Raw genomic sequence first — 27,965 nt, forward strand, 5'->3', positions numbered from 1 at the left:
GTCCGTCTGTGGATGATATGCCGTACTGTAAAGTAGTCTCGTACCTAAAGCTTCCTGAAAAGCTACCCAAAACTTCGATGTGAATCGTGGATCACGATCTGAGACAATACTTACAGGGACACCATGGTACTTCACAACCTTTGAGATAAACAATTCCGCTAACCGGCTCAAAGAGTACTTCTCTCTCACTGGAACGAAATGTGCCGATTTAGTGAGCCGATCAACGATCACCCAAATGCCATCAAAGCCATTATGTGTACGCGGGAGCTTGTACACAAAATCCATAGTAATATTTTCCCATTTCCACTCTGGAACGGGAAGCGGCTGCAACAATCCAAACGACTTCTTTCTTTCTGCTTTAACCTGCTGACAAACAGCACAACTGCTCACATACTCAGCTATCTCCCTTTTCATACCCGGCCAATAGTAAAATGGTCGAATGGTATGATACATTTTAGTTGCCCCTGGGTGCATGGCATAAGCCGAGATATGTGCTTCATCAAGAATTTCCTTCTTCAACTCCACATTACTAGGCACGAACATTCTACCCTCTAACATCAACATGCCATCAGAATCACGAATTCTGAGATCTCGCCTCCTTCCTTGATCTCGAGCTCGAATTAGTTCTTGAATCTGTTCATCAGCTACCTGAGCTTCAAGCACCCGATCCACCAAGATTGGCCTAACTTGAAAATTAGCAAGCAATGCCACTTCTCGATCTTCTGCTTCTAACCTTACTCCCGTAGCACGCAAGTCCACCAAAAGAGGAATACGACTAGCGTACAACGCATTGATACGGCCATGTGACTTCCTGCTAAGTGCATCGGCTACTACGTTCGGACGACCAGGATGATAATCAATCGTGCAATCGTAATCGCTGAGCAACTCCAACCACCTCCGTTGACGAAGATTAAGTTCCTTCTGGGTGAAAAGATACTGAAGACTCTTGTGATCTGTGAAGATCCTACACTTCTCTCCGTAAAGATAGCGTCTCCACAACTTCAACGCAAAGATGATAGCAGCCAACTCCAAATCATGTGTAGGGTAATTCATCTCATGGGGTTTCAACTGCCGCGAAGCATAAGCAATCACCCTACCATGCTGCATCAATACACATCCCAGACCATTCAAGGAAGCATCGCTATAAACCTCGAAATCACCACTATCGTCCGGGAGTGCCAAAACAGGTGCATGAGTGAGACAATGCTTCAATTGCTGGAAACTTTGCTCACACTTATCATTCCACTCAAACTTAACGTCTTTCCTTGTTAACCTCGTCAGTGGCAAGGCAATCACCGAAAAATCCTTAACGAATCTCCGATAATATCCTGCCAAACCAATGAAACTTCTCACCTCAGTGACGGTTCGTGGTTGCTCCCAACTCTCCACAGCTGCAACCTTTTGAGGATCAACAAGAATACCTTGAGCAGAAATGATGTGCCCCAAAAATGCAACTTGATCTAACCAGAATTGGCACTTGCTAAACTTAGCATACAATTGGTGTTCCCTTAATCTTTTCAACACCAAAGTAAGATGTCGGACATGTTCCGCTTTGGACTTAGAATACACCAGAATATCGTCAATGAAGACAATGACAAATCTATCCAGGTAAGGCTGGAATACCCGGTTCATTAAATCCATAAAAGCTGCTGGTGCATTCGTCAACCCAAACGGCATAACTAGAAACTCGTAATGACCGTAACGAGTCCTGAACGCCGTCTTAGGAACATCATCCCTACTAATTTTCAGCTGATAGTACCCAGACCTCAAGTCTATCTTGGAAAATACACAAGCACCTCTCAGCTGATCAAACAAATCGTCGATACGAGGCAATGGATAACGGTTTTTAATCGTCACCCGATTCAATTGTCTGTAGTCGATACACAGCCTCAAAGTTCCATCTTTCTTTTTCACAAATAACACTGGAGCGCCCCAAGGTGAAATACTAGGCTGAATAAATCCCTTATCCACTAATTCCCGTAACTGCACTTTCAATTCCCTTAACTCAGCAGGAGCCATACGATAAAGAGTTAAAGAAATAGGATTGGTACCTGGAAGCAACTCAATAGTGAAATCCACATCTCGATCTGGGGGTAAACCAGGTAAATCTTCAGGAAAAACATCAGGGAAGTGTCTAACCACTCTCACATCCTCAATTCTGCTAGGAACGGTCTCCTCTAGCACCACATGAGCTAGATACCCCTGACAACCTTTAGACAACAACTTCTTTGCTCGCAAAGCCGAAATAACACCATGCCTTACTCCACTCTGCTCACCCACAAAAGTAACCTCAGGTAATCCAGGACGGTGAAATGTAACTACTTTCCCGTAACAATCAATGTTGGCACGATAGAAGTGCAACCAATCGTTGCCCAAAATCACATCAAAATCGACAATATCTAACGGGATAAGATCCGCGGGCATAACAACACCCTCTACTATCACTGGACATCCTGGGTACATACGATCTACAACATATCTCTCTCCTCTAGGCATAGCGAACTCTAAATCGTACCCTAGATGTGTGGGGCGAGGTTGCGTTACTTGAGCAAATGTATGAGAAATAACGGAATGTGTAGCTCCACAATCAATTAAGACTCTAGCAAAATAACCAATAATGTTTAACGTACCCATAATCAAGTCCGGGTTGTTCTGAGCATCCTGCAGGGAAATATTGTGAATACGCCCCTGGCCCTGCTGTCGTCCGCCGCGACCTCTGCTCATTTGAACACCGCGACCTTAAGCTCCACGCCCCTGACTGGGCTGACCCATCTGTCTCGAAGACCCTGCACTACTAGTGGCAATCTCACCCTGCTGATACTGTCCTCCTTGGTACCATTGAGAACCACCCGTTGGAGCTGGAGGATACGGCATGTAGTTGTTGGAATACGGGGGATAACCACCTTGTGAATACGGGTCCTGGGGGTACTGATACGGTCCCGGGGCATAGGGAACAACATCACCCTGATAGTGATAGGCACCACCTCTACCTGTTTGACCATAATTACTCGGACCTTGGATTTGTCGAATTGGTGCAGGTGGCGGCATAAAGGTCTGCTGCGGCTTCTGCTGCTGACCCTGGGGACAATTCACCGCTCTATGTCCCACCTGTCCACACGTGAAACAACTACCGCTAATCTGCCTGCATTCGCCGAAGTGTCGATTATTACACCTACGGCAAAATGGGACTCGGTTTCGACCACCATCACCTTGTCTCTGGCCTCGAGCACCTCCATAAAACCTACCTCCACGTCCTTGTCCAGAGGTACTGAAACCACCACTAGACGAACTTGAACTAGCACCACCCCTTTTAAAGTTCTGAGTTTGGCGAGGCCCAAGCGACACTTGACTTTTCCCTTTGTCATCTTTCTTTTCATCACTGTCACTCGACATATTCTCTGAGTCCTCTACCCTCAACAGTATCTCATAGAACTCCTGGTAGGACTCACAGTGAGTAGTAGTGGCCATATAACGCCATCTCTTCCTAGTGCCCAAGCGAAAACGACGAAGCATCTCCGCCTGAGTACCAGCGACATCAGGATAGTAACGAGACAAATCAGTGAACTTACGATAATACTCGTTAGCCGTCATCTTTCGCTGTTTCAATTCAGTGAATTCCTGTTTCTTACGATCGATATACTCAGGGGGTACAAATCTCCTTTGAAATACATCCTTGAAAACATTCCAATCGGTTCTCTGAGCTGGAGTCAACCTACGAAGTTCTTGCTCCTACCAAGCTGCAGACTCCATCTCCAGAAACCAAGAGGTTGTCTCAACCCATCGCTCCATAGGAAGGTTCCCCTGGTTATGTAACACACGGAAAGTCTTCTCTATGTGTTCCAACCAACGTTCTGCGCCTTCGTGACCCTCATTACCTTTAAACTTTTCCAACTTCAGATTATACATCGTCTCCAGAGGAGTCATCTGGGGAGGGCGCATCACTGTTTGAAGGGCTGTGGCAATCACTTCCCCCAACTGAGTAAGATCAGGGAAACTAGACTCATCTGAGCGACGTGGTTCCCGACGAGGCGGCATGATTCTGACAGAAGACACCAACTATTAGAATACTCACAGAGACACAGGACTGCCAAACCTAGGCTCTGATACCAAGCTGACACACCCCGACCGAGATCAGGGCGTGTTGGCCGTCACTCGAAGGCGACGTAGCCATGTGCGCGTGCGGAAGCTAATTAAGAAGGTAATATAAAAGTACTAATAATTAAAACCTATAGCGTACAAAGTACTAGTGTATGTGAGACACAATTCAGAGCAAGTCTACAGCAGTCGAAAAGGAAAGATACGACATATGTACACCCGAAGGTGACCCTACAATGGTGAATGTCTGTCAGAAATGCCGGGACGCCCTCTGGGATAAACCACCGAACCTTCTAGACCACTAGAACCTGGAGGGGCGCAAAAACAAAAGCGTGAGTGGGCAAAAACAAAGTTCTTTGAAAACTCTTTAGCAAAACACATTCTAACCCCTCGCCGTAAAACCTGTATACTTCCCAGAAAAATGAACATATATACGTATGTATAGATATGTCAATCATGCTCTATGATATGCCATTCATGCTCCACAATATGCCATTTATGCTCGAGAATATGCCACAACAGAATATCATAAACAAATATAAATGCTCAAGCGTAATTCACATCAATAACATATAATTTGGCAGCCGGGAGTCACCTACGTGACCTGTACGGCTGAATCTAGAGCTCCACTCTCAATTCAATAACTGAATCTGCACACGAGTCGGAACCACCTAACGTGGTCTGTACGACAAGCTGGGTGTATTATATATGTATGCTCTAGTGCTACGATCACGTGAAGCTGTGCGATAATCGCGGGTCACCTACAAGTCGGAACCACCTAATGTGGTCTGTACGACAGGCTTGCACCTAACTTGGATCCAAGGTGAGCATGCGGTGCTGGTGAACATACACGTGAAGGCTGTGCCCTGGCCCTGGACGGGAGCACTAACACCGGGGGTGCAGATTATGAGCTCTCTAAGCATCTCAAACTACTATTGCATAATAAACAGGAATGCATAACCACATGAATACCGCTTACCTGACACTTACCTGTGCGTCCACAGCACCAAATACACATTTATATATATGTATGCCAATTACCAATGCACGTGATGATGCGTAAACAATATTCAAATGATGCATGGCATAACACATATAACCTTTTCTATTCTATTTCTGGGAATTTAGAGGTATATAGGTATATACGGAAAACAAAAGCCCACTCACGGATAATTAGAAGGGTCGTAGTCCCCCTGCCTCGAGTGTGTACGCTCGTCCTCGGAAAACGAATCACCTAAACGCGACAAAGTTACGAAAACATTAATTTAAAAGCACCTAAGCAACTTCTCGTAATAACTTCTCATACATTGCTCAAATTGGACAAATGAATATACCAACGTGATCTACACAACCTCAGGATCACACCCATATTTTTAGAAAAAATTTTGGACCACGCACGCGCCCCCACGCGCCTGAACAGGCACGGACCTACGCGCCTCCCACGCGCGGCCACGTGACCTGCACACTGACGGTGTCAACAGACGCCGTCAGGAATATTCCGTTAACTGACGGAATATTCCGTCAAATCTAACCGGATTCCGTCACTGCCGTTAGGAATATTCCGTTAGACTTAACGGAATATTCCCCTTTCTTCTCCGGCGAACCTCCGGCGCCGGCGACGGCGCCGGAAAACTGGGTAATTTTCAAACTAAGTTTTCTCCTTCGTTTTTCAACCATTTTTCACGATCTTTATACCAAAATGAAGCTTAGGACTAGTAGAATCACGTTAGACTACTTTTAAGGCCTAAAAATCACACGATCATACCTGCAACAACGATCAAAGTTCGGCCAACTTTGAACCTAGCCTTCCCAACGTCCAAATTCACCCAACGAACCACTCCGAGACTCCTTGGGACCTCACAAACACATCTACAAGCTTAGAAATTCCAAAAACACACTAGTTTAGGTTTGCATGAACAGTGTTTCAAATCGGCCATTGTTGAAACGACGTGAAAACGTTAGATTTCTTACCTGGAATTGGTATGGTTGTGCTCCTCACAACCTCACGAGTTCAATGGTATAATTGGTTTCTTGTTTGGTGAAGAATTGATTGGGTTTGTGTGTAGTCCGTGCGTTTGTATGAAGAAGAAGAAGAAGATGGCTCGGGGAGGAAGAGAGAGAGAGAGACAGAGAAGAGACAGGAATGAGGGAAAAGAGGGAGGGAATCCCGGGAGAGTGAAACGAGGTGTATGAGTGTGTGTGTGGTCCTACTACACCACACAACACAAAACTACACGTAGAAACAACTAGGGGGATAAAATTGTAAATTCACACGTACGTTTTAATAATCCCGGGACGGGATGTTACAAAATGAGTTGGACAATCACATCATCTAAATTAATTAGCATTTAATCAATAATTAATAAAAATATTGTTAATTAAATGATGATTGTGGTATACGAGGAGTCTTATTCTTACACCTAGATCATTTAAGTATTTTAATTAATAAAAAGATTGAAATTAAATGACTTAACTTGTTCAACTCATCTTCCATCTAAGATGGTAAAGAAATGTGGTATAAAATTGTGGTAAGAATAACATTACTCTTTAAAATGACTTAAATCACTTTTGTGAGAGTGCTTTTGGAACTAATCTTCAATAAAAATTCTGTGAATTCCAAAAAACCACTTAAATGCTTTATGCAAGAATGCAAGTGCTTATGGAACTAAAAAAAATTCATCAAAAACGCTTTCAATCATTTCAAAATCACTTTTGAACGAGTCATAGATTAGATTTAAAGCATAATTTTTTGTTGTGGGATCATTCTCTTCGAGATCAAGGCCTAAATTTGAGTCATGTTGTCTACAATCACTCTTGACGAATGATCTGTTAAAAAAAAAAAAAAAAAAAAAAAGAAAAGAAAAGGCTAAAACCCACCAAAAATCCTCAAAAAGGCTTATGGCCTCACCTAAGATAGGGTAGGCTCCCCTCCTTTAAACTTTTGAGAAATTATGATTTCAAAAAAAAAAAAGTGAGTATATCAAATAAATTGGTAAAATGTAATTGTTTAGGAAATTTTAGAAATTTAAAACGAAATTAGGAGCTATTTATTATTGGGCATATTTTAGCATCACTTGTGATATTTTTAGCTTCATCCTTTGGAACTCGATTTTAATCTCACTTTGTTCTCTGTAACTCAAAAGTCGCAATTTTACTCTCTGAAACTCAAAATTCACTTTACTTTGCCTCCTGAAACTCGATTTTGAACCTAATTTGCCCCTTAAAACTTGAAAGTCGTCTCTATAAAACTTAAAATCGCTCCACATTGTCTTAGATCTGTTAATTTCTTATATGAGTTGGATTTGGGTGAGCCAGGCTAATCAATTTTTTTTTTATTTTTTTTTTCATCTCTTCAATTTCTTTTAAACTTAATATTCTCTGATTGTTGAATGTTTACACATAATGGAGATTTATAACAAAATTTATTGCACGTGTAACATAATCTTATTGGGAGTTGGATCCCACATATGTTTTAGGAGGCGATCTATAAGTTTATGGGAGAAGAGAGAACCCACAAGTCAAGTAGAACAAATTTTGAGCTTAGAGAAGTAAAGTAATGAATTTTGAGTTAACAGAGAGCAAAGTGAGATTAAAATGAAGTTCTAGGGGGCGTAGCTATAAATAAGGGTTAGTTTGGGGTTACTGTGCTGTAAAAAAAAACGTTGTTTTTAGAAGTAAAGGTACAACTACTTCTGCTTTCTACTGTTTTAGACCCACGATTTTGACAAAAAACAATTTTTTTTTTTCCATTTGCCAAATACAATTTTAACCTCAACTTTTTAAAAAATTACTTTTAAAATAATTTCAGCAACTTAAAAACTATTCTCCCACTAGTGTTTTATTATAAACGTGTCAAACTTTTATTAAATTTTTAAATGCTTGTTAGAAAAATATTTGGAGGAAACATTTTCTCGTTTCTTGTAAAGCACATATGAAACACTTTTTTATAGTCTGAAAAATGCTTTTATCCATTTCAGAAACAATATCAAACAAGACTTTTTGATACTGGATCACATGGCTCATATTGTTGCATATCTTCATCACAATAATTGGGAAAATAGTAGGCCTAGAGTCCTTGACGATTTGAGAATGGAACCCATAAGCCCGCCTCAAATGTTTATTAGAACTCAGAGGATTTTGCTAGAAACAGTCGCTCAAGCGCATATAGCAACCGAAAGTCATGAGCGCGTGAGCTACCATATGAAGTACGTTTCTTACTTGAAATACAAAGAATCATGGTCTACAACTTCACACTCTAATGTTGACATACCTGGAAAATGGTCATTGTTCTGACGGCTATACAGTTTCAAAGTAAAAATCCAATATTTTCAGTAAACCTCAGCATCAATTAATAAAGAATGTCATTGTTCTGACGGCTATACAGTTTCAACGTAAAAATCGATGTTAATATAACTTTCATTTCTATAGATCTCTAAACACTAAACTATGCGTGTAATTAAACGAGTTAAACTGCATGATCGTCGTGTGTGATAAAAGAAATTGAAGAAATGCCACTACAAAGTTCTGGAAATTCATGATTCGGAATCTGCTTGCAATGAAGGTTGATCTTATGTAGGCTTAAGCTTTCACTTTATTTAACAACACCGAGTTTCCGTCACCAGAAGGATGAGTGATCTAGGAAATAAGCTTCTCCGGCAGCTTTTTAGAGGCCTGCAAAAGATATCAACATAGAGGTGAATCGAAAAACTCATTAAGCTCCTTATATGTAGTGTAATATATTTACTGACCTGAGAAACTAACCTGGAAGTGCCTCATGTGCAGTGTTGGTTCGCACCCAACATCCGCTACTGACTTCCCATTGGGAGTTTGAAGTTTGAATTGGCTGGCCTCATATGCGGAAAGGGTATTATTCGTCCCGGCAGGCAGGTGGTGGCAAACTTTCAGGAGGGAGGTGAGAGAATTCATCTGACAGTTTACACGAAAGGCTATGTGAGAAACCTTAGCTCAAGCATGTCCTAATCATCAAATTTAATTTATTTCTTTATCTATACTGATTTAATTTGTAATAAGAATTGCCATGACAAACTGTTACAGAAGAGAACCCAGTATTAACTATTCTTGCAACCATACTTTCTGAGAATGTCCTTGACTCCTACCAATACTTGTAAAAAAAATTTTCAGTTGTCTTCCAGGATTTCATCATCCAATTACACGGTTATGTAACAATACAACAAGCATGCATCATAAAAAGAAGACCCTGCGTTGAACATTGCCGCTGTTATGAGGGACCTGAATACTACGCCAGGGCTAGTGTTTGTTTTGAGATACATTGCAGCCTGCAGATGCTACAACCACTGTAACACACATTGCATGTACCATATTTAGACATGCGTTAGACTGGATAATTTTGTAGGAGTTTGGTTACCTCAGACATATAGCATGCTAGAATATTTAAGAACATATTAACCTTTGTAAACTTATCGAAGTCAAACTCAAAATAGGAATGCTAACCTTCATGTATGGGCAGGATGCACAGCTGCCGTTAATGGAACATCTCTCCCCACTGGAAACTCCAGGTATAACAGGTAGTATGACATCGCCTAGTTTTACAGAGTTAAGGCCTGGGGAAGAACTTGATGCTGTTACTGAGTCTGATGAAACTGGAAATACAATTTCTACATTAATTTCTGCTCCTCCAGATCTTGCAGCACCTAACAAACTACGAACTGCTGCAACAATTGAAGTCACCATTCCGGATTCTGTTCCCAACACAAACTGAAGCTGCTCATTGGCATTTCTATCCAAAGCCTCTTGAATCCTCTGTTTTATAAAATCTAGTATGTTCTTGGTAGAACCCACAACCCCCATTCCTCTTCTCTTTGCTTCCATTGCCAATGAGAACATCTCTCCTGGGACCTCAAAATGGGGAGTTAGATATGCATCACGGTACATTTCTTTTATCCTGTCGACAACTTCATTTCCAAATAAATGATGCACTATGCATCTCCCGTCCTGATACAGTAGAGATAAATAAGTAGTGAGAGGACCATCATCAGAAAATGCAAGGAAAACTGATTTCCGACGCTATGAAATGAATTTATGAATAGCACTAAAACAAGCCATGAAAGTACACGTACCTGAAAATAATGTAGGCGAGGTAGCAAAGATCTGATTGAGTCTCTATTATGTTCTGGATGTATCTCAGCAATTGCTTCATCAGTCATCTTAGTCATCTGCTGGAGTAATTCTCTAATATTTGCACCCATGTAGGAAGCAGGCCCGTACCATATGTTTGCATCTGGCACTTGAACAAAAGCCTGCAGAAGACAAGGAACTCCACGTTAGCGAAAGTACAATAGCCATGAGAAAAAAAAATGAGTGCCAGTTGCATTTGGAAAGAGACATTGGGGAATTCCAAAACAATTAAGATAAATGGTTCTGATCCCACCAACCTGCAAAATGGTTTGGACAAGATTTGAAGAGGCACTTCCGCATCGGCATCTTCGAGTCCTCTCGGTGTAGGACCCATTCTTTTAATCATTCAATTTATATTATTCCCTTTAGTGTTCTAGTTAGTTGTATACTCTGAACACGTTCCTCGTTTGCATAATTAATTATATTTAAATTTATAAGTCTTATTTATTTCTTGTTCTCATGCATTATAATATGGCTTCATCACTTTCAGGTGTCAGCTAGCACTTTCCTACCCTGGTGTTCGGGGAATATCAGGGTTGGGCATGTCACCTGCCCTTGTTTTTCTTGACGTTGGTAGTGAGTTTTAAGTGTCTTGTTTTGCATCCTTGTCATGTTTTGGGTTGTTTTCTGATGTAGCATAGAAATGTCATCGCCTATGCTCCCGAACATCTCAAAACTCATAGAAAGACTTATCCTATTGTTGATCTAGAGCTGGTAACCATTTCCCCTTGCTGTAAAATTTGGTGACTTTTTCTCCACAGCAAAAAGTGTGCATCATTTCTGACCAAAGAAGTTGTAGTGTGTTTTCACACGGAAATAGTTGAGTTTAAGACAGAAAAGGTGGATGGAACTCATTGGTGATTTTGATTGCAATTTTTAGTATAATCTTGGTCAGGCAAATGTCATGGCTGATGCTCTTAGTCAGAAATCCCATGGACAACTTACCTCAATTCGAGCTATCCATGTCCCACTATCGTTTCCTTGTCAAGGAATTGGCTTTACTTTGGCATTCGTTCCACAATGAGTATTGTCGGCTCACTTCTAAGACAAACTTGTATAAATAGATTTCGGGTAAGAAGCCCAAGAGTTTGATCAATAATGCATGAGTTTGATGGAGCAAGTGTCAGATGACACGAGATGGGATTTGAAAGTCCAAGGAGTGGGAACTCTGTTGATAAGAAACAAGTTGTTTTTGCCTAAGGTAATGAAGCTGTGAAAAAGAAAGATTCTTGATGAGGCTCACATTTTAGCATATGCCATGCATGCTGGTAGTACTAAATTGTACCACTGTTTTCGTCCATTTTATTACCGGTGTTGTATGAATGAGATATCACTGAATATGTGAGGAAATGTCTAATTTACTGGTAAGTGGAAGCAGTGAGGTGGAAGTCGTCGGGCTTATCTTAATTTCTTTTTATTCCTGTTTGGAAGTGGGATGAATTTCCATGGTTATCCTTTGTAGGTTATTGAGGACCCACTAGGGGATGCGAATGGAAATGGGCTAATGTCACTATAGATTTCCTGTACAAACCACTTTGTACATGTGGAGACTATGATGATGTCTCGGTAATTGTTATCAACTCACTCAACATATTATCTACCAGTCCGTGAGGATTATACTTTTGACCACTTGGCATAATTCTTCATTCAAAATTTCGTTGGACTGACATCTCAATTAACATTGATTCTGATTGTAATCCCAGATTCACCTTATGGTACCGGAAGACATTCTTATCAACCTTAGGTTCGTGTTTACCCTACAACAAATACACCCCGATCCTAGTGTCCGAAAGACAATGGGATGGCCACGTGTTGACCGATACCTAAGGGTGATGCAAGCCATTTCATGAGTCCATATGCTGAGAACATGTAAAACATGAATATAAATTTTGCGTGTAACTACGGGCGAAAGATATTTATATATGGCTTCGGTCGAGTAATGTAGTGCTTTTGGTCGGAAGATATTTATATATGGCTTCGATCGAATGATGTAGTGGCTTCAGTTGGGTGATGTAGTGGCTTCGGTCGGGTGATGTAGTGGCTTTGATCGGAAAATATTTATATTTGGCTTCGGTCGGGTGATGTAGTGGCTTCGGTTGGAAGATATTTATATATTTGGCTTCGATCGGGTGATGTAGTGGCTTCGGTCAGAAGATATTTATATATTTGGCTTCGATCGGGTGATGTAGTGGCTTCGGTCGATTATGATAACACTAATAAGCACAATATATAAGATATATGTTTTATGAAGGTTTTATGGCATGCTAGGATTTTTGGAATACCTATTACTTATTATGCTATATGAGTTTTCTAAATTGGGGGTTAGTACGTTTAATGAATAAATGTTTTAGTACTACTTATATATAAACTTGGTCCACTCATGTTTTGTTTTGTGCTCCCTCAGGACTTAGAATTAAGGCGTTCAATCCCGGCATCAAGGCACTCCCACATCAGTATCTTGGAGTCTTCTCGATGTAGGAACTTTTCCTTTGTTTGTACATTTTTATAATATTCCTTCTAAAATGTTCTGGATTAGTTGTATGCTTTAAACACGTTCTATAATTGCATATTCATTATAGTTAAATTTACAAGTTTTATTTATATTCATTCTTTCTTTATGGTTATCATGCATGTTAGTATGGCTTCATCATCTTCGAGTGTCGGCTATCATTTGCCTACCCTGGTGTTTGGAGGATATCAGAGTCGAGCATGTCACAACCCTCCATTACAAAGATTATTCACGACCCACCTAAATTTCTTCAAATGATTTAAGGGGATATTTGTGGACCTATCGAACCAACGTGTTGACCATTTAGATATTTTATTGCGTTGGTTGATGCATTAACACAACGGTCACATGTATGCTTATTGTCCACACACAATGCTGCATTTGTGAAACTCCTAGCACAAATGATTAAGCTTAGGGTTTACCACCTTAATTATCTGATCAAGTCGATTTAACTGGATAATGTTGGAAAGTTTAAGTCACAGCCTTTTGACTATTATTGCATGTCTGTTGGGATTGAAGTTGAACATTATGTACCCTATGTTCATACCCAAAATGGCCTCGTAGAAGCTTTCATAAAGCGCATTCAATGATAGCTCGGACTTTAGTTATGAGAACCAATTTGCCGGTATCTGCCTAGGGTCACGCAATATTGCACGCGACTATGTTGGTCCGTTTGTTGCCCACCGCTACCTAACCTTATTCACCATTACAGTTGGTTGATTTATACGAGCCTGACGTCTTACATTTACATGTGTTTGAGTGTGCAGTCTATGTGCCAATAACACCGCCACTACGTACCAAAATGGGTCATTAAAGAAAAATGGGAATCTATGTCGGTTATGATTCACCATAAATTATACGCTACTTAGAGCCATTGACAGTAGATCTCTTTACCACACGTTTTACGGATTGTCACTTTGATGAGACAGTCTTCTCGTTGTTAGGAGGAGATAAGATCACTAACGTTCCTGTAGAACGCTGCAAATTATTGTGAATTACTCCCACTATGTCTCATTTAGATCCCCGTACACCTTAGTCTAAAACTAAAATGCGACGCATTCTAGATCTTTAGAGCTCAAAGCATACCAGATGATTTTACTGATCTAGCAAAGGTGACGAGATCACATATACCCGCTGCAAACGCACTTGCAAGGATGGACGTACCGACCGTACGCAGTAACACCGCCATGGAAGGACGAACTGTTCCCTAGGGTGGGGCAGCCGCACCTCCCACATGGTATGGCACACTGGTGGCTAGCTAATCACTGGCGGTTATCCAATCACCTACTCATACCCTGAAGCATGGCAGACCTCCTGGTTCAAAGGATTCACAAGCCCGGAATAGGAAAACGGCAAAAATTAGTGAACCTAGTATGAATTCGACCATTCCTTACTTATTTATTCCAACACATGAGGTTATTCTAGATTACAGTGATGTTTTAGATGAAACATACTGGCCTCCTGAGAATCGCGAGATTTCAATCCATTACTTCGTATTGGATGAGGTTTAGAATCAGAATGAGATGATAGGCGATGATGCATTCGTGTATACCCTTGCTTTTGACATCATGCTTAGCGATGACATTGAACCATGCTTCGTTGATGAATGTCGACGTAGAACGGATTGGTCAAATTGGAAACAAGCAATCCAGGTCGAACTCGATTCGCTTGCGAAATGAAAGGTGTTTGGGCTTGTAGCTCTTACCCTACCACATGTGAAGCCTGTGGATTACAAGTGGGTTTTCGTGAGGAAGCGTAATGAGAATAATGAAATAATGCGGTACAAAGAACACCTCGTAGTGCAAGGCTTCTCTCAAAGCCTTGGGATTGATTACGAAGAGACGTATTCCCCTGTAATGGACATCATAACATTTTGCTACCTTATCAGTTTGGTAGTTTCTGAAAAACTAAATATACAGCTTATGAATGTGGTAACTGTGTATCTTTATAGGGATCTAGATACGGAAATGTATATGAAAGTTCTAGAAGGACTTCCATAGACTGGTTCAAATAGTTCTAGACCATGGAACACTCTCTTGATTAGGTTGAAGAGGTCACTCTATGGATTGAAACAATCCGGGCAGATGTGGTATAACCATCTGAGTGAATATTTGACAAGTTAGGGTTATGTGAACAACGAACTATGCCCATGCGTGTTCATTAAGAAGTCACATTCCGGATTTGCAATCGTTGCAGTTTATGTCGATGACATGAACCTTATCTGAACTCCCGCAAAGCTTAAGGAAATTGTCACGCACTTGAAATTGGAATTTGAGATGAAAGATCTTGGGAAAACTTGATATTGTCTCGGCCTGGAGATCGAGCATTGTTTGGATGAAATCCTAGTACATCAATCGAACTACACCCAGAAGGTGTTGCGACATTTTAATAAGGATAAAACGAAGCCTTTGAGTACTCTTATGGTCGTTCAGACTCTAGATGCTAAACGAGATCCTTTCCGTCCGAAGAAAGATGAGGATGATATTTGGAGCCTGAAGTTCCATACCTAAGTGCAATTGGTGCTTTATTGTACTTGTCTCAATGCACTAGACCTGACATCTCCTTCACCGTTAATCTTTTGGCTAGATACAACAAAACGCTTACACGCAGACACTGGAATGGTGTTAAAGAAATTTTCTTCTACCTCAAAGGTATGACGGATTTGGGCTTGTTCTGCACCCATGAATCCTCGAGATGAGTCGCCACCTCCTCTATCCTCGAGTTAATTCATGCCTCGTTGGTTATGCAGATGTTGGTTATCTGTCTGACCCATATAGGGCACGTTTTAAAACGGGTTATGTCTTTACCGTTGGAGACACAGTTATATCTTGGAGGTCTATAAAGTAAACGCTAGTTGCGTCTTCTTCGAACCATGTTGAGATTCTCGCCCTGCATGATGCCTCGATAGAATGCTTTTGGCTGAGAGCAGTTATGAAACATATTCGAAGCACTAGTGGTCTTTCTTCCATTGTTGACCTTCATACGACGATCTTTGAAGACAATGCAGCATATATCAAGCAGTTAAAAAAGGGATACATCAAAGGAGACAACACCAAGCACATAATGCCGAAGTTCTTTTATTCTCACCAGCAACAACAACATCAGAACATTGATGTCAAGCAAATCCTTTCCCATGATAACTTGTCCAACCTCTTCATGAAGTCATTGCCTAAGTCTACTTTTCAGAAGTTCGTCCAAGGAATCGGTATGCATAAATGATCTGAATTGAATCGCTTGTAATTCTCTTATTTGTAAGTTATGTCTAACTCATGGGGAGTAACCTGAAGCATACTCACTTAATCTTAATGTACTTTTTTTCCTACGATTAGGAACATTTTTCTTACTGGGTTTTTGCTACCTAATGAGGTTTTAATGAGGCACCCATCCTGGGATGATCATACTCCATTAAGTTCACTATTTTCATCCTGTATGACGTTTTTATTAGACATTATGCATACTTCTCACTTTTCTCCTTAGTCCATGAGGTTTCTCCATGCCTTGAGTTTTACCATAGTGAGGTTTTGTGAGTTTTTACTACCAATGCATAATTACTTGTATTTGAGACTCACGTTCACCCGTTATCCAGACGGATTCAACAACTGTTCTACCTCATCTGTTGAAGACCTGATACAACGTTTTGTTTGAGTATTTACACACTCAAAAGGGAGTGTTGCAGTCCTATCAGATTAGGAATGTGATTTTGTAAATCCTAGTATATCTAGGAGTATCTAGTTTATTCCTATTAGGAGTTGATTACCTATTAAGAGATGTAATCCTAAAAAGGTAAGGATTCTACCTATCATTCTACTGTAAATAAAGGCATAAAGGCGTGATACAATACACACCTTATAATTAAATCTCTATCTCTTTCTCTTTTGTTGCCGCCGGCACCCCCTCTCTCTATTCCTTAGATAGCTCGTTATATAGGCCTACAACAATATTCAATTTTTGTTATTTAATGTGTATTTTTATTTAATCTCTCCACATTAAATTTTAATTTTATTAATATGCACATATTTAGTTCTTTAATTATAAATGAACATAAATGAGAAAATATTAAAACAAATTTATGATACAGAAATATATAAATACATAGGTGTACAAAAATGACAGTACCGAAATACATAAAATTGACTTTTTTTGTACTGAAATATTTGTACCTACATGATTGTACCGAAATATATTATAATGAACCTAAATGTAAGTACCAAAATGTATTATATTGAATTAATGTACCTAAATGTCAATATCAAAATGTATGTACCAAAATGTACGTACCGAAATGTGACATCCCACATCGCCCAGTGGAGTGATCCTTATATGTATATTCTCATCCCTACCTAGCACGAGGCCTTTTGGGAGCTCACAGGCTTCGGGTTCTGTTGGAACTCCGAAATTAAGCGAGTAGCGCGCGAGAGCACTCCCATGATGGGTGACCCATTGGGAAGTTCTTATGTGAGTTCCCATAAACAAAACCATGAGGGCGTGGTCGGTAAGCCCAAAGCGGACAATATCGTGCTACGGTGGTGGAGCGGGCCCGGGAAGTGATCCGTCCCGGGTCGGGATGTGACAGAAATGTATGTACCGAAATATAGTATATTGAATTAATGTACTTAAAAATCAATACTCAAATGTGTGTATCAAAATGCTTTATATTGAATTAATGTACCTATATGTTTGTATCAATGGATATACCGAAATATTCAAATGTATTAATGTACCTAAATGAAGAATATACAAAATTGTTATCGGAATATATATTATAAAAAAAATTAGTTGCCTAAATGTAGACATTAAAATATATTTTGATGAATGAAATAAAAATTAAATTTAAATGTAATTAATACATTAAAATAAAAATAAAAAGATAAATAAAACATCAAAATATAACTAATAAATGAGATCATTAAATGTACTAAGGACTAAAATTGAATTTTAATCTTACACAAGGTTATAGTCTAAAACTCATCTTTTAAAGAATTAAAATGAAGTTTTCTATCAAATGAATAATCATTGCTTAGAAGTAGTTGGATTTTGATTTGCTTCCATTTCTTTTCCATATATGGATTATATGGATGGATCATATGGATCCTAAAATCCATTAAAAATAAAATAAAAAAGGAAATCACACATGATTCACACCCAACAACTCCTCACTAAAAAAAATTCTCCAATTAAAAGCATCTCAACATGTGCACATAATCTCTAGAAACGGCACAAAAAAGCAAAGAACCTGAAGAACTGTTGAGAAAAACACTAAATCCACAAGCAAAACATGCACAACTGCATTAGAAAGCCGGCTCGCTCCATATGTTTGTCATGTTTCATGCAGTGATTCAATAAAGTATTATCATGGAGCATGATGTTGATTAAATAAAAATAAAAATAGGGAATTGTTATTAGCACTAAAATTCTCATTCTACGCTCATAACTTTTTATATTTGGAAAAAAAAAATACATTTGTGAGGAATGTAGAATGAGATTTTTAGAGTGCCAATAACATTTTCCTAAAAATATTATGCAATTGTAATTGCATTATTGTCTGCTAGGATTAAATTTGCATTAATGTTTGTCTGACTTGGTAAAGGGTGAATCCCAGCTACCATTCCAATTGGATTCTACTTCCTTGATTTCCTCTGTTCATATTATTATATAAAGATAATAAGAAATAGTTTTAGTGAAATTCATTTGATATTTGGCTATTCAAATATGAGTATAAACTTTTACTCAAAATTTTAATATTTTAATCACAGAGTTTTGTGTTAGAATCGTTTATTTAATATTTGGCTATTCAACTTAACGACCTTAGTTTTACTACAAAACTAAGTGATTAATAGTATAAACGATTCTAACACAAAATTCTGTGATTAAAATATTAAAAATTTTGAGTAGAAGTCTATACTCATATTTGAATAGCTAAATATTAAATGAATTTCTCTAAAAATATTTCTTATTATCTTTATATAAGAATATGAACAGAGGAAATCAAGGAAGTACAATCCAATTGGAATGGTATTCACCCTTTACCAAGTCAGACAAACATTAATGCAAATTTAATCCTAGCAGACAATAATGCAATTACAATCACATAATATTTTTAGGAAAATGTTATTAGCACTCTAAAAATCTCATTCTACATTCCTCACAAATGTATTTTTCTTTCCAAATATAGAAAGTTAGAAGTGTAAAATGAGAATTTTAGTGCTAATAACAATTCCCTATTTATTTTTATTTAATCAACATCATGCTGCATGATGATACTTTATTGAATCACCGCATTAAACATGACAAACATATGGAGCGAGATAGCTTTCAAATGCAGTTGTGCATGCTTTGCGTGTGGATTTAGTGTCACATCCTGGCCAGTGGGATGTCACAATCTACCCCCTTTAGGGGCCCGACGTTCTCGTCGGCACACCACGGTCAGGGTTAGGCTCTGATACCAAATTGTCACATCCCGGCCCGGGCGGGACCACTTCTCGGGCCCGACTCCACCGTAGCACGATATTGTCCGCTTTGGGCCCCAACACACCCTCACAGTTTTGTTTTTGGGAACTCACACGAGAACTTCTCAGTGGGTCACCCATCATGGGAGTGCTCTTGTGCGCTACTCGCTTAACTTCGGGGTTCCATGGGAACTCCGAAGCCAATGAGCTCCCAAAAGGCCTCGTGCTAGGTAGGGATGAGAATATACATATAAGGATCACTCCCCTGGACGATGTGGGATGTCACATATTTTGCACATAGATATGGGTAAATTACTTTACACAAACATACATATGGTAACAATAAAATGTGCCTAACATATGTACATTTTTTTTATCCAAGGCTAACATATGTACTAATACATGCAAATTAATTTACCTATATATTACATATAAATATAGGTAAATTATGTTACACACCATAGTAATAATGTGACGAATATATATATATGTATGTATGAATGTATATATAATGGTTTACCTACAAAATATAAAAATATTACTTTATTTTAAATACATATAATTATAAGTGGCTAAAAAAACGTCAAGAGGAGTAATTAGAATTTAATGCCCGTATTATGTGGGCATGATTGAAGCCAAATTGGAGGGTTGTGTGTGACAAAACGTTAGAAGGGTTGTGGCATATGTTGTAAATTATCTGAAGTAATAGGTCATTTAATTTCTCATGTGGCGACATATTTAAATTTTAGGTTTATATTGGATGATTAAAGATAGGTGGGTTTTAAACTAAAAATTACAAGTTGTATAGACCTATATCTAAATAACCATATAATACATTTTGGTACATACATTTAAGTTCATTATAATATATTTCGGTACAATCATGTAGGTACAAATATTTCGGTACAAAAAAAATCAATTTTATGTATTCTGGCATATTTATTTTTGTACACTTATGTATTTATATATTTTCTATCATAAATTTCTTTTAATATTTTCTCATTTATGTTCATTTATAATTAAAGAACTAAATATGTGCATATTAATAAAATTAAAATTTTATGTGGAGATATTAAATAAAAATACACATTAAATAACAAAAATTGAATATAAATTTTGATAAAAGTAGATTAAATTGAATATATAATTTAGCACCAAATTTTTTAAATTTTAATCTTTTGCAAGGATGTTAGAAAAAACCCTTGATTTGACCTGGAAATTCTAGAGATTTGTGTCCTATATAAACCCAGCAAAACCCAGAATTCTAAGTGTCCAGACAAAGCCAGCAACAAGAGCTAGAACAGCAATGGCTCTTCTAGCACTTGTGTTTGAGCAGCTGCAGAAGATTGTCTTTCTTCTTCCTCTTCTCGTCCTTTCTGCGTTCATTCTCTTTTCGTTTACTAGATCATCGTCCAATGGCGATGAGAAACGCAAACTCAAGTTACCACCTTCCCCGCCAAGGTTGCCATTGATCGGAAACCTTCACCAATTAGGCACATTCCCGCACCTTTCTCTCCATGCTCTCTCGAAAAAGTATGGCGATTTAATGCTAGTGCATTTCGGGAAAGTTCCGACTCTGATTGTTTCGTCTGCAGAGATGGCCAAGGAGGTGATGAAGACGCAGGACATTGCTTTCTGCAGCCGGCCGAAAGCCACTGCTCCAGGAATATTGTTCTATGACGCTCATGATGTGGGGTTTGCTCCTTACGGGGAGTACTGGAGGCAAGTTCGGAAAATCTGTGTTCTTGAGCTTCTCAATCTTAAGAAGGTGTCACAGTTTCAGTACGCAAGGGTGGAAGAAGTTTCCGAGTTGGTCGGAAAGATTCGCAAAGCGTCGAGTCTCAATGGCGGTGGTCCTATTGTTCTGAGTGATCTGCTGGTGGCAACCTCCAACAACATCATCTGCAGGTGTATTCTCGGACAAAAGTTTGAGGGCGAAGAGAACAAGTGGTTCGTTGATCTGACGAAAGGTTTGATCTGCCAACTCACGAGTTTCAGTTTTACGGATTACTTTGGTCCGAGGATGAGTTGGCTCGACCATGCTAGAGGCCACATTAAACATTTGACATCAATTTGGTCTGAATTTGATAAGTTTTTCGATAAGTTGATTGCCGAACATAAGGAGGCAGAGAAAGAAGGCAAGCCTCGCAAGAAGGATTTCGTGGATACTCTCCTCCAACTTCAAAAGGATGGCAATGAATTTGAGCTCAAAAGTGACCACCTCAAAGCACTTCTACTGGTCTGTATATATCCCCCTCCATAACTTACTCTCTTTAACAATAAAATTGATATATATATATATGTATATTTATATTTATGGCTGAAGATTGATTTGCCTTCTTAATTTACTATTTCAGGACATGTTTGTCGGAGGAAGTGATTCTAGTTGGACTGCCATGATATGGTTGATGACAGAGCTTGCGAAAAATCCGCGTGTGATGAAGAAAGCCCAAGAAGAGGTAAGAAGAGTGGTGGGGAAAAAGGGATTTGTAGATGAGAATGTTGACATCCCCCAAATGACCTACATGATATGTTGCATCAAAGAAAATATGAGAGTTCATCCTCCGGGACCTCTTTTACTTCCCCGTGAAACAAGAACAGATGTGAAATTGGGAGGTTACAATATCCCTGCGAAAACACAAGTGTTTGTCAGCGCATACTCGGTACAAAAGGACCCCAAAGTCTGGGACAAGCCCGATGAATTTTACCCGGAGAGGTTCGAGGAAAAGTCCGTTGGTTTCGTAGGTCAGGAGTTTGAACTCATCCCGTTCGGTGCCGGGAGAAGAGTGTGCCCTGGAGTCGGCTTTGCGGTTGCTTCAGCTGAATATGTGCTTTCCAACCTTCTATATTGGTTTGATTGGAAATTGCCTAGTGGTGGTAAAGCATTGGCCGAGACCATGGACACCGATGAAGTTTACGGACTCTCAGTCCATAAGAAGGCTCCTCTCAACCTTATCCCAATCCCATACAACCCTTGATCCCTCCATCGAGATCCGTCATACTTATATATGCTTTTAATTAATTGCGTTCGTTGTTTCTGTTTCACCTGAATTTGCATTAGCAATTATGCACTTTACAATGTTGTGATCCTCAACGAGACATTGTAATGTGACTGCGTAGATATTGTAACAGATACATAGTGTTTTATAATAATACATATTTTAGATTTCCTAATCCGCTTTGAGAATGCGTGTAATTAGTTTTAGTGTCTCTTTGTGGTAATTTTGGTTCAAAGCTTCCTTGTGTATTTCATAATAAATGTTCAATGTACAAGAGACCGGCTATATAAGAGGAGAGGAATGAGAGATGGGAGAGATAGCTGCTGCAAGCAGCCGACAAGAAGGAAGAAGGCATGGTGCCTACGTAATCTAAACCATACACAAAGACTTTAACACCAATCAGTCACCTCCCTTAATTCAAGGGAAAACTGATTTACAATAATACATTGAGCCTTACCCTAGAGATTTACCCTAGAGATCACCCTTGGTAACTGACTCTAGAGGCCGCGAAAGAACACTTCAACAACAGTCCCCTTCAAGCTGGATCGAGGAGATTAATTGAGCCAAGCTTGCCGAAAAAACGATGGAATGGAGCAGATGCTAGAGCCTTGGTGAAAAGATCTACCAAGTGATCTTGGCTTCGCGTGAAGATGGTCCTAATGACTTGACTTTGCACTTGAGCTCTAACGAAATGACAGTCCATTTCAATATGTTTCATTCTCTCATGGAACACTGGATTAGCAGCGATGTGCATGGCTGCTTGATTGTCACACATATGAGACAGGGGAGTAGTAATAGGCAAGCCTAAGTCTAAAAGAAGCTCTTTAAGCCAAATAAGTTCACAGGCAGTGGCTGCCATGGCTCGATATTCAGCCTCTGCACTGTGAGCGAGCAATTACATGTTGCTTTTGTTTCTAGAGAAGTATTAATGTAGACAACATGCAACGAATGTGGAGACCTAGAAGCTGCCTCAAGATAGCTCATGTACGAAGGACTAGATGCAGCATCTGCCAACGAACAACCAATACGTTCATTTGACATCCTGTACACACCAACCTGCAATCAAAGTATATGAAATGAATAATATTCATCAACTGTTTCACCGGTATGCGGCACCAAACCAAGATCCAGTAAACTTTACTATAATTAAGGCACATTACATCGTAAATAGCGGAGCCAAACCAACATAATAAGTAAAGTACATGTTTTACATTTCTTACTAATACAGGAATAGAAGCAAAGGAGCTACCTTTTCAAAGCCAGCCTGATCAAGTACAGCCCGGACATTTTCCGACATAAAATCAACACCCAAGACTGTAATGTATTCGCAACCAGCTTTCGCCATAGTCATAGCGGAATCCGCCATGACCAATGAATCAGATATATGGATGTGAGGCCAATGTTTCTGTGCAGCAGTTAAAATACCTTGAACCTCTGGGTGCATGTAAAAATGTGCAACAACCCCAATTTTCTTTTCCTTCAACGCATTAACAAGTTCCTCAACCTTCGATTCATCGGGAAACAAGTACCTCGCCTGCAATTTAATATGCAGTTCCAACTTAGGTTACAATTAAAAAATAATAATACATCCACTAATCTAATACAAATGTTAACGACAACTTTGGAACTGCTATTGAATGGCTAAAAGTGATTTATGACAAACAAAAGCACTTCTAACTACATTTAGCAAAACATAAACGGAACTGGGTCATAAAAGCATTTTCGGATAAGCACCTGGATAAGCACTTCGCAATGCACTTTAATTCTAAGAAAAGCACTTTTAATAGTACTTACGCGCTCTACGCAATATAATCATACAAATCAAGCAGAAACACAATCCATTAGCTAACCTGGGCCTCAGCGAAGCTGCCCTTTGCCCGAAACCCATCGGCGGTGACGACGAGCGATGGGAAAGGCTCGAGCGGCGGCGTACCCTGCCGCTGGGCTACCAAAGCCTTAGTCTTTTTCTGTATACTGACCTGCACATTATGCCAAGTGTTAACCCTAGACCTCTGCGCGGCCGGCAATCCCACATTGAGCGACGACAAGTCGTCTGTCTTGACGGTGAGAGGGTGAGGGCGGAGCAGGAGAAGGGGGAGGCGGAGCTAGAGTTTTGGGGAGGCGGCGGCGGATGCTTTAATGGGTTGGGATTGGAAGACGGCGGCGTTTGGATGCATTTGAGGGATTTGAAGAGGGTGGGCTGGGGAGGAGGCCGGAAAGTGGTGAACTTGAAAGGGAGTGACTTATTGGGCTTGAAAGAAGCGGAGGACGATGAGGAGGAGGAACACGAGGAGGAGAAGACTCTCAGCGCCATGGTTGGTGCAGAAGAAGCATCCATTGGGGAGGAGAGAGAGGGAGAGAGAGGGGGTTAAATGGATTTTGCTGCTTCCATGAACTTTGCCATAAAAAGTTTCAGGCCAAATTGGATTTATGGTCTCTATCATGGTGATAAGGTATTCGGAAAATGGTTCCTGTGATAAAAAAAATTTAAGATTTAAACTTTTGTGGCGAAGGTTATTAGCAAATTTAACTTAAATATGAGATTTCTGTTAAACCTCGGTTAAATGTAGGGATAAAAGTGTCTAACCACTCTTTCTTTTTAGCCTTCTCTCTCTTCCCTCTCTGTGTCTCTGTTAGCCATGTTCTTTCTGTCTCTGTAATCTTAAAAACGTAGGAATAACATTATTCGAATGCTGGGGTGAAGAATAGATAATCACAGAGGTCAGAGACCCAGATTTTGAACCCAGATTTAATCCAAGATGCTGCCTATACTCTTTGACCCGGTGCCTACACTCTTGGACCTCTACGGAAGTAGTAATTTCCCTCTCGACCTGCGTTTCGAGGTGCCACCTTGAGCAGTAATTTCCCTCCGCTTCCGGTGCCGCTGCCGCTTCCGCTTCCGTTGCCTTGTAGACTCCTTGACTCGAAGAAAAGTAGCAAATTTGGTGCCCAATTGCTGTCGCCCATTCCTAACTTTTGAGGTGCCTTGAGCATTATCACCATCACCATCACCGACAGCATTCAACCCCCTGAGTCTGGAACAGACAACACAAAATTATTTTCTTCAATCCCAAATTTGAGCAAGTTTAAATTCATATCCAATTGCCCATGCTGGGTGAAGACATTACTAGCAACAGATTACAAATAAACTAAGCTAATTTTACCTCAAATTTCAAAGGTTGTAGCTCGATTCCATTAGAGCAACTCTCACCGAGAACCGCTGCTTGGATTCTCCTACTTCCCATTACATAATTTAACATGCAATGGTACCATAGGGATCCCCAGGTTGCGCAGGTATTGTATTTGGTGGTTTGGGGTCTCAATTTAGTTGGAATTTGCGGTGATAGTGCCTGGAGGTCTCTTTGGCTATGGTGGTTTAGTGAGAAGGCAGAGAGTTCGAAAAGAGAGAGAGAGTCCGATAAACTGTTCAAATCAAGCACGTTGTAGTCGGAGCCATTGGCAGAATGCAGCCTCACCGACGAAAGGTTAAGGCGCTCGTCAATGTGAACGGTGCGGACGTTGTGGAATTGGCGGCGAGGAGGCCGACGATGAGGTCCGGGCTGCCGGTGGTGCCGATGCAGAGGGCGGTGCTGCTTAGGCGCTCGAGGGCGAGCTAGCGCTTGCAGACAAGGGAGCAGGCATCACGGCTGGGCTTGGAGTCAAGCAGCCGGAAGACCTCGACGATCAGCTCGCGTGGAGGTTACACGGACACAGAGAGGAAGAGAAGGCCAGCAGAAATAAAAGAGTAGTGGGACATTTTTATCCCTAGTTTAATAGAAATCTTACATTTGGGTTAAATTTGTTAATAACCTTCATCATAAGGGTTTAAATTCTAATTTTTTTTTTACTGTATAGGCAATTCTTCGCATACCTTCTCATTACAGAGACTATTAATCCGATTTGGCCAAAGTTGTATGTAAAAAGAGGAATTTAGCTAACCAAGAAGGCAAGAACCAACCAATATATATGAAACTAGGCGCCAATTTATTAAAATAAGGAAAATAATAGGATATGACCAATCAGGGTATCCCACTAGTGGAGGAGCTACTAATGGAAGGGTTTCTTGCGAATAACACGGTGTCGCATGTAATTTCTTTTAATGTGACATTGTATAATTTGCATGACACATTACGTAACAATAAATTTAAAAACGATATTTGGGAATAGTTTTAGATTGAGTTTATAAAAACAAAATCGAATGACAGAAATAAGAAGAAACCATGGCCATAAAAAAATGAGAAAAATTGAAATAGAAAAAGAAGATAATAAATATAAGAAGGGCGATTCACTTTTTCACAATTGTAGTGGTGTAAGTGATGCAACTTTTGCTATCATTGACCACGAAATCATGAATAATTTCCACCAAACAATTTAGACTTGAAATTTTGTTGTGACAAGTATTCTTCCTTCCACTACAAAATGGAAGAAATGTGTGGCTTGTAAGCAATTTCTTGGCTCTTTCCACACAAGACAAGGAAAGTGTAGTGTCCAAGTGGCCATGTAGCCAAAGGTGGAAGAAGTATAAAAGTTGATAGACAAGTAACTAAAGTCTCATTGTGCCCCACATTAAATGCACTTTTCTTACCCCTTCCATACGGAAGAGGATCCTCTCCTGAGTATAGGATGAGGATCCTCCTGATTACGAAATCCGGACCGTTTAATTTTAATCCAACGGTTGCAATTATTATAATTTTTAAGAGACCTCCTGTTTAGAGCCGTTGGATTAAAATTAAACGGTCCGGATTTCGTAATCAGGAGAGGATCCTCTTCCCTTCCATACAAGTAAGCGGTGACGGAGGTCCATTTGGGTTCTTCCATCTTTAGTCTAAAGGACAAAATAGAGAGAAGCAAAAATGGTAGGAGAAATTCTTCTATACGATGTCTTGTAAGCGACTGCGGCGGTTCTCCCACAATAGGGCTAGGCTACGGCGTACCGTGTACGACAGTGATATGTGATATGTAACCATGTTTGTGTGCAAGTATGGAGATAGCCAAGTCCAGGTGATTTCTTCTTGTGCATGATTTAATTTGGTTATGAATTATGGAATGCTTCGTCCGCGGTCCATCGATATATAATTTGCCAGTCTTCCAATGACAAATCTCGTTGATGAGTTGAGTGAAAGGAACATTGTCATATAGTAGGGATTCATGAGCTTTATTTTATCTGAAGTGTTGAAAATTTTATCATGTTTCGGTACATGACATGCATTGAACAACGAAGAGTTTGATGTACAGATAAGAATCTAGTGACAAAAATCCAAAAATCAAAGATCCCGATGCATACTATTCTTTGATGCGTACCAGAAAATCTATGAAGTGTAATATCATTATGTAATTTAGTGAAAAGAATGAGAAACCAGATTCAGTTAGAATTGTTGTCACTGTGTTGTTTTGTAATCTTGACGTTTGTTTTGTATGTGTGTGGCTTTGTCTGTCTTTGTCAATATCAGGCCTCGTACAAAATATATGGAAAATTCAAATGCAGAATCTGCATCTTCCACAGACCAGTATAAGAGGTTGGCAAATGGCAATCACATATCCACAGTAACAATCCCAAAAGTGATTCCTTGTACTGATAGTGTTGGCTTTTGAAATCAATCAGGCTGTCCACAAGCCTCTCTGCCAGAAACTCCTCTGGCCTCTCCCAAATTTTTGCGGTCTCTGTGGATTTCCCATGCATTCACATACACTCTGTTTTCGGAACAATGTCGTAGCCTTGCAGAGACGGATGACTGTCTAGGGATCAAGAGAGGAGCTAGT

At 39.8% G+C, this 27,965-nt stretch overlaps 3 protein-coding genes across 4 annotated transcripts; 1 reads left to right on the forward strand and 2 right to left on the reverse strand.

The window, feature by feature from the left end:
* Window positions 1–8,474: 8,474 nt before the first annotated feature.
* LOC148691112 (quinolinate synthase, chloroplastic-like) lies at window positions 8,475–10,412 on the reverse strand. Its single transcript, XM_088684658.1, has 4 exons — window positions 10,194–10,412; window positions 9,568–10,068; window positions 8,857–9,021; window positions 8,475–8,766 (listed from the first exon to the last, which is right to left on the reverse strand). The coding sequence occupies exons 1-4, from the start codon at window positions 10,320–10,322 to the stop codon at window positions 8,731–8,733; spliced, it is 831 nt and encodes a 276-aa protein (XP_088540784.1). The 5' UTR covers window positions 10,323–10,412; the 3' UTR covers window positions 8,475–8,730.
* Window positions 10,413–20,460: 10,048 nt separating this feature from the next.
* Window positions 20,461–22,380, forward strand: LOC137713238 (phenylacetaldehyde oxime monooxygenase CYP71AN24). The gene is made up of 2 exons (XM_068452522.2): window positions 20,461–21,445; window positions 21,564–22,380. Exons 1-2 carry the CDS (start codon window positions 20,513–20,515, stop codon window positions 22,182–22,184), a joined length of 1,554 nt encoding a protein of 517 aa, XP_068308623.2. The 5' UTR covers window positions 20,461–20,512; the 3' UTR covers window positions 22,185–22,380.
* A 48-nt stretch (window positions 22,381–22,428) lies between these two features.
* Window positions 22,429–26,595, reverse strand: LOC137713239 (quinolinate synthase, chloroplastic). Of its 2 annotated transcripts, XM_068452523.2 has the most exons (5): window positions 25,370–26,595; window positions 24,793–25,240; window positions 24,056–24,184; window positions 23,455–23,739; window positions 22,429–23,261 (listed from the first exon to the last, which is right to left on the reverse strand). In XM_068452523.2, exons 4-5 carry the CDS (start codon window positions 23,647–23,649, stop codon window positions 23,016–23,018), a joined length of 441 nt encoding a protein of 146 aa, XP_068308624.2. In that variant the 5' UTR covers window positions 23,650–23,739; window positions 24,056–24,184; window positions 24,793–25,240; window positions 25,370–26,595; the 3' UTR covers window positions 22,429–23,015. The 2 variants fall into 2 exon arrangements, with proteins under 2 accessions (XP_068308624.2, XP_088540785.1); XM_088684659.1 differs by lacking the exons at window positions 24,793–25,240; window positions 25,370–26,595 and having other exon boundaries at window positions 24,056–24,673.
* Between the last annotated feature and the right edge of the window lie 1,370 nt (window positions 26,596–27,965).

Source organism: Pyrus communis, chromosome 14 (genome assembly GCF_041283825.1).
Source record: "Pyrus communis isolate YQ-2024b chromosome 14, ASM4128382v1, whole genome shotgun sequence".
In the NCBI taxonomy this organism is placed as follows: Eukaryota; Viridiplantae; Streptophyta; class Magnoliopsida; order Rosales; family Rosaceae; genus Pyrus; species Pyrus communis.